Genomic DNA, 7,851 nt, shown 5'->3' on the forward strand with positions numbered 1-7,851 from the left:
ACCACATTACGGACCATCTAACCCTCACCTTGAAGACCCACCACATTACGGATCATCTAACCCTCACCTTGAAGACCCACCACATTTATGGATCATCTAACCCTCACCTTGAAGACCCACCACATTACGGACCATCTAACCCTCACCTTGAAGAACCACCACATTACGGACCATCTAATAACCCTCACCTTGAGCACGGGGGTCATGAAGACGGAGCAGCCCATGAGCAGGAAGATGAGCAGGCCGGTGACGCGCTGCTCCCTGATGCCCAGGAAGCGCGGCTGCTCGCCGGGCGCGGAGCACTCCGACTCCAGCTTCAGGCTGTTGACGTGGGAGATGGAGAGCACGGTGGCCGCCACGAACCACGGCAGGCCCATCAGCGAGCACACGCCCAGCATCACGCCCACCACCAGCAGGTCCAGGTGGTAGCCACAGCCCTTCTGTGAGGGGACGATAAAGAGGAAGACCAGGTGATAGACACAGCCCTCCTGTCATAGTTACAGTAGAGAGGTCACCAGGTGATAGACACAGCCCTCCTGTCATAGTGACAGTAGAGAGGTCACCAGGTGATAGACACAGCCCTCCTGTCATAGTGACAGTAGAGAGGTCACCAGGTGATAGACACAGCCCTCCTGTCATAGTGACAGTAGAGAGGACACCAGGTGATAGACACAGCCCTCCTGTCATAGTGACAGTAGAGAGGTCACCAGGTGATAGACACAGCCCTCCTCTCATAGTGACAGTAGAGAGGTCACCAGGTGATAGACACAGCCCTCCTGTCATAGTTACAGTAGAGAGGTCACCAGGTGATAGACACAGCCCTCCTGTCATAGTGACAGTAGAGAGGTCACCAGGTGATAGACACGGCCCTCCTGTCATAGTGACAGTAGAGAGGTCACCAGGTGATAGACACGGCCCTCCTGTCATAGTTACAGTAGAGAGGTCACCAGGTGATAGACACTGACCTTGAGCTTGTTCTCCTTGCGGTTGATGATGACGGCGGTGATCTGCTGGTCCATGAAGATGAGGATGGTGCAGAGCAGCGCCGGGACGGCGGCGGCCAGCACCGTCCACCAGGGGTTGGGCCCCAGGGGGGAGATGAGCCAGCCCCGGCTCTTAGAGGTGGGCTGGGCGGAGGGGGGGGACACGAGGAGAGGGGGGGGTGACTGGGCTGGTCTGGGAGGTCTCTCTCTCTCTCTCTCTCTCTCTCTCTCTCTCTCTCTCTCTCTCTCTCTCTCTCTCTCTCTCTCTCTCTCTCATGATTAACCAAACAGTAATATTAATTGGTACATTACACACACACACACACACACGGGGGGGGTTACCTCGAAGCGCTCGGGCACGTTGAGTTTGGGGGAGGGGATGCCCACCAGGTGGTCCAGCAGAACCATGATCAGGATGGTGAGGAACACGGCAAAGTCACTGATACTGGAGCGCACCTGGACACACCGACGCACACACTGAACCAACGCCGGACCAAACACACTGAACCAACGCCGGACCAAACACACTGAACCAACGCCGGACCAAACACACTGAACCAATGCTGGACCAAACACACTGAACCAACGCCGGACCAAACACACTGAACCAACGCCGGACCAAACACACTGAACCAACCACACTGAACCAACGCTGGACCAAACACACTGAACCAACGCTGGACCAAACACACTGAACCAACGCCGGACCAAACACACTGAACCAACGCTGGACCAAACACACCGAACCAACGCCGGACCAAACACACTGAACCAACGCCAGACCAAACACACTGAACCAACGCCGGACCAAACACACTGAACCAACGCCGGACCAAACACACTGAACCAACGCCGGACCAAACACACTGAACCAACGCTGGACCAAACACACTGAACCAACGCCGGACCAAACACACTGAACCAACGCCGGACCAAACACACTGAACCAACGCCGGACCAAACACACTGAACCAACGCCGGACCAAACACACTGAACCAACGCTGGACCAAACACACTGAACCAACGCCGGACCAAACACACTGAACCAACGCCGGACCAAACACACTGAACCAACGCCGGACCAAACACACTGAACCAACACCGGACCAAACACACTGAACCAACGCCGGACCAAACACACTGAACCAACGCCGGACCAAACACACTGAACCAACCACACTGAACCAACGCTGGACCAAACACACTGAACCAACGCTGGACGCACACACTGAACCAACGCCGGACCAAACACACTGAACCAACGCTGGACCAAACACACTGAACCAACGCCGGACCAAACACACTGAACCAACGCCGGACCAAACACACTGAACCAACGCCGGACCAAACACACTGAACCAACGCTGGACCAAACACACTGAACCAACGCCGGACCAAACACACTGAACCAACCACACTGAACCAACGCTGGACCAAACACACTGAACCAACGCCGGACCAAACACACTGAACCAACGCTGGACCAAACACACTGAACCAACGCCGGACCAAACACACTGAACCAACGCCGGACCAAACACACTGAACCAACGCCGGACCAAACACACTGAACCAACCACACTGAACCAACGCTGGACCAAACACACTGAACCAACGCTGGACCAAACACACTGAACCAACGCCGGACCAAACACACTGAACCAACGCTGGACCAAACACACTGAACCAACGCCGGACCAAACACACTGAACCAACGCTGGACCAAACACACCGAACCAACGCCGGACCAAACACACTGAACCAACGCCAGACCAAACACACTGAACCAACGCCGGACCAAACACACTGAACCAACGCCGGACCAAACACACTGAACCAACGCCGGACCAAACACACTGAACCAACGCTGGACCAAACACACTGAACCAACGCTGGACCAAACACACTGAACCAACGCCGGACCAAACACACTGAACCAACGCCGGACCAAACACACTGAACCAACGCCGGACCAAACACACTGAACCAACGCCGGACCAAACACACTGAACCAACGCCGGACCAAACACACTGAACCAACGCCGGACCAAACACACTGAACCAACGCCGGACCAAACACACTGAACCAACGCCGGACCAAACACACTGAACCAACGCCGGACCAAACACACTGAACCAACGCCGGACCAAACACACTGAACCAACGCCGGACCAAACACACTGAACCAACGCCGGACCAAACACACTGAACCAACGGATAACACAACCACCAAAATACCTTTATCCAGAATACAGAGAAAATAATAGTTTCCAGAAGGAAACAGGATAGTAATAACAAAACAAATCAGTTATGCTTTGATGCTAAACTAGAAGCATGGGCTTCAAGGGTAATGACTTACAGGGTACCTACGGTCATTCTAGAGCAAGGCGCCATACCCTGCCTGCAGCTTAGTACCATAAGACCGGGGGGCCAGGTCAGGGTCTGGTCTGGGTCTGACCGGGGTCTGGTCTGGGTTTGGGTCTAGTCGGGCTCTGGTCTGACCGGGGCCTGGTCAGGGTCTGGTCAGAGTCTGGCCGGGGTCTGGTCTGGGTTTGGGTCTGGTGGGGGTCTGGTCTGGTGGGGGTCTGGTCTGGTGGTGGTCTGGTGGGGGCCTGACCGGAGTCTGGTCGGGGGTCTGGTCTGGGTCTCTCTCTGGGGTCTGACGGGGGTCTGGTCTGGGTCTCTCTCTGGGGTCTGACGGGGGTCTGGTGGGGGTCTCTCTCTGGGGTCTGACGGGGGTCTGGTGGGGGTCTCTCTCTGGGGTCTGGGTCTCTCTCTGGGGTCTGACGGGGGTCTGGTCAGGGTCTCTCTCTGGGGTCTGACGGGGGTCTGGTCAGGGTCTCTCTCTGGGGTCTGGTCTGGGTCTGGCCGTCCGTACCTTGGTGGGGAAGTAGCGACTGGTCTTGAACTGCTTGAGGAAGGCGGAGAGGAAGAAGGTGGTGAAGAAGAGGATGATGGACCAGAAGAGGACGTCAGGGACGTAGCGGCACGAGAACCTCCCCCCTGCCTCACACACTCCTGGAGGGAGAAAGGGAGAGGTGGGGGGGGGGGGGGGGAGAGAGAGAGACGATGTCCCCGTTCATTGGAATATTGTGAGTAGCGCTGTGGGTATTTGACCATTTACCTCCTAGTGTGATTGAAGTAGCATTAGCACGAGCCTTAGTGTTAGCCTTAGCATTGTCCTCTTCCCCAGCAGAAGCATCGGCCGTTTCTCAATTCACGTTCTCGTGTTTTCTCGTGTACTTGCGTTCTCGATAAACGTCATCAGTGGTAGCCCAAGCACTGTTCCAATTCCAAGTACGCGAGAACGCGAGTACTGTCGTAAAACCCGGAAGTGTTCTCGATGCGTTCTCGATGAGGCCGTTCCACCGAGGACGCATCGGAGGTGACTCGTGTGGACTTGGGACCGTTAAATATCCCAGAATGCATCATCGAGTCCGCTGCTGTTCCAATTGCAGAGTGCGTACTCGCGTTCTCGGAAGTCTGTACTTGAAAGTCCGGACTTGCCAAGTACGTACTTCCAAGTCCGCGAGAACGTAGTCCGCGTACTTGGTATTGAGAAACGGCCATCATGTCATGTAGCCGTTAGCATTAGCATCGTGCCCTGCGCCGCCCAGCGGGGGGTTAGCTACCTGCTGGTCCAGGGGGCCCAGGGGGCCCAGGGGGCCCAGGGGGAGGAGCTGCGTGCTGTTCCACCGGGGGGGGGCCGGCTGGGAGAGGTTGGCCACAGCAGAGCACCGGCACCTGGGCACAGACGGAGAGACGGTCAGCCTCCACAAGGACCCGGTGGACCGGTGGCCACCAGTCCACCACTGGGAGCTAACCAGTGCCACAGCCACCACAGTCTTCTACTGGTGGACACTGGGAGCTAACCAGTGCAGCCACCACAGTCTTCTACTGGTGGACACTGGGAGCTGCCCAGTGCAACCACAGTCTTCTACTGGTGGACACTGGGAGCTGCCCAGTGCAACCACAGTCTTCTACTGGTGGACACTGGGAGCTTACCAGTGCAGCCACCACAGTCTTCTACTGGTGGACACTGGGAGCTAACCAGTGCAGCCACAGTCTTCTACTGGTGGACACTGGGAGCTGCCCAGTGCAACCACAGTCTTCTACTGGTGGACACTGGGAGCTAACCAGTGCAGCCACAGTCTTCTACTGGTGGACACTGGGAGCTAACCAGTACAACCACAGTCTTCTACTGGTCCCAGTACAACTACAGTAGTACTGTTTGTGGGGGCGTGTCCATGGGGGGGGGGGGGGGGGTGGCACACGCTCCCTCAGAACGTGATTGGCCGAGGCGCGAGTCCTTACGTGTCGTCGGTGGCGTTGCCCCGGGCGGCGTGCGTGTTGACGGGGTACAGATCCCCCAGGTGCCCCAGCTTCTCCAGCGCCTCGTAGATGAAGATGATGCAGATGAGCGCGGCGAAGGCCTCCTCGGTGAAGCGCGTGATGTAGCGCACCAGCGAGCTGGCGTCGGTGGCGACCAGCAGCAGGCAGAGCAGCGCCGTCCACAGGCCGATGCTGGTCCGCAGCGAGAGGTAGCACAGCTCGTAGTCACTGGGAGGGGGGAGGGGGAGGGGGAGGGGGGGTGGGAGGGGAGGGAGGGGAGGGGGAGGGGAAGGAGGAGGGGAGAGGAGGGGGAGGAGGAGGGGAGGGGAGAGGAGGGGAGGGGGGGAGGGGAGGGAGGAGGAGGGGAGGGAGGGGAGGGAGGGGAGGGAGGGGAGGGGGAGGGGGAGGGGAGGGGGGGGGGAGGGGGAGGGGAGGCGGTGAATACACGCCACTAGGGGGACGCCAGTGGTGGGCCGTCAGGGCCAGCAAGGCCTTCTCTGCTGGCCTAAACACTATCAGAATCACTGACTTATGTTTTAATATATTTTTTGCCATGAATATGTATTAAATTATTTCCAATAGTCTATTCTCTTAATTTCATAGCCTTTCTCTTGGTTGCGCTGCTTCCACTGGTGTATGTTTATGTTAGAGCTTTTATCCAATCACATTTCAGCCATCATGTGTTGCCAGGGTCAAAGAAATCTGCCTTGACGCCTTCAGAATCGATAGTGCTGGCGTCTGTAGCTTAAAGTAAGTGGCAATGACGCTATTGCTTTAACCAATCAGATTTCGAGTTGGCAACACCGAGGCCATCTAGCAGGCGTCCAGTGACGACAGCATTTTCACGTCCTTTGATTGGATGGTCAGAGACAGGTACTAGTCAGAGCCAGCAAAGCATCTATAGCCACCGGCACAAAGTAAAATATTTTGCGAGTAGATTTAATATAGCTGTTTTAACAATCCACAATGGCTGACAGAGGAGAAGAAGTTGATTTGGTCGCAGATGTGCTCACAAAACCATTTTCAAGACGGACTTTTCAAGAAAAGCTGGACATTGTGAAGAACGGTCGGCCGACCCCGAAGCTAGCAAGTCTGTCCCAGCCGGGAAAAGGGTTTGTCCGCCACTTTCAAGTCAGCAACTACGAGCGGTACCCTTGGCTCACAGCCTCCGAGGAGCACTGCAAATTGTATTGCTGGGAATGCCTGTCAGTGTTTCCCACACATCAACGAGCGCCACAAATTGATTCCGCTTTTCTTATTTATTTTTACTTGAACGCGATTTTGAAATGTAACTCCGCCAGCCCGTAATCGCGCCCCCGTAATGCTGCCAGTCCGACATGTTCCCATTCCGACAGTCCTGTACGCGTATGCAAATTAGCCATGTGCGCCAAACAGAAGAAGGGCTCTATCTTGCGCCCGGCGCAATTGACTTTCTACACCGACTCATGTCGGTCATGTCGTTGCTAGTTTGCACCCGGCGCAAAGCTGATTTTCCCCCGCAGCAACCAGGCACCACTACACTTGCATGTTAAATATTATGATGTCAAAGATTATTCATACGTGTGAAACTGCATAGAAATAGCGTGTGGATTGTGGAAACATTTTTTTTCCATAGGGCTGCATGAATGAACATGAATGAAGTATAGTAGGCTATGCCATACGTTAAAATAATAATAACAATAATACATTCGAGCAAAGTATATTCCAGGCTTCCAAAACAAAATCTAGTTTTAGGGTAAATGATTGGTTAAATGATTTGGGAAAGAACAGCTGATACAGCGGTAAGTTGTCTACTTTTAAATCAATGCATCTGCAAACACCGTACAGCAAACACATATGTTCTTGACCCAGACATCGTGTACAAGCCCATTACTTTTAGGATTGATGAGTATTTGATCGTGAGAAAACATAGTTTTACCGCGAGTGAGTATTTAATAGAATGAATGAATGCGGGTGATGCTTGGTGCGCGTGTGTGTGCGCGCCCATCTGTCTAAACACACGCAAATTAAACACGTAAGTGTATGAGAAGGAAATCGAGTCAGTCGACCTAATAATGATGGCATTAAGAGGTGGATTAGTTCATGTAGGACACCAGTGAAGGCCTAGGTGTGAAATTCACGGCCCGCCACTGGGGGACGCGAATGTGTTTTTTTTTGCAAGGCGGAATCCGGAAGAATCATGAATATTAGGGGATAGCTGGAGATTATCCAATCACGTTGGTTTAAATTCCTGATCCAATCCGAAAAAGGCTAAAATCCGTCACGTGACCGCAGGGTAGGTAACTTAAATTGTGATGATTATTAAAGTAACGTTAGTCAAATGCATTTCTCTGATAGGGTTATGAGTTAGGGTTAGGGGTTAGGAGTTAGGGTTAGGGGTTAGGAGTCAGCGTGCGAGTTTGACTGACAGGCTGCCTGTCCAATCCTAGCGCTTGAGGCGGGACTTTTTCCGGATTCCGCCTATGAAAAACACAGTTGCTATGGGGACGGACCGTGAGTCGCTAGTGTGGAGCTCCCAGCTGGAGCCGAAGCGC

At 54.4% G+C, this 7,851-nt stretch overlaps 1 protein-coding gene across 1 annotated transcript in view; it reads right to left on the minus strand.

Moving 5' to 3' along the window:
* Positions 1-7,851, minus strand: part of LOC311351022 (sodium bicarbonate cotransporter 3-like) — a gene marked incomplete at both ends in the record, with an annotated part of 14,049 nt that overhangs the window by 3,806 nt on the left and 2,392 nt on the right. Inside the window, 7 exon segments of the mRNA XM_084471104.1 lie at positions 189-440; positions 966-1,127; positions 1,326-1,439; positions 3,864-4,003; positions 4,618-4,729; positions 5,300-5,311; positions 5,314-5,545. Coding sequence (XP_084327230.1) covers positions 189-440; positions 966-1,127; positions 1,326-1,439; positions 3,864-4,003; positions 4,618-4,729; positions 5,300-5,311; positions 5,314-5,545 — 1,024 coding nt within the window.

This window comes from Micromesistius poutassou (genome assembly GCF_964030765.1).
Source record: "Micromesistius poutassou genome assembly, chromosome: 8".
In the NCBI taxonomy this organism is placed as follows: Eukaryota; Metazoa; Chordata; class Actinopteri; order Gadiformes; family Gadidae; genus Micromesistius; species Micromesistius poutassou.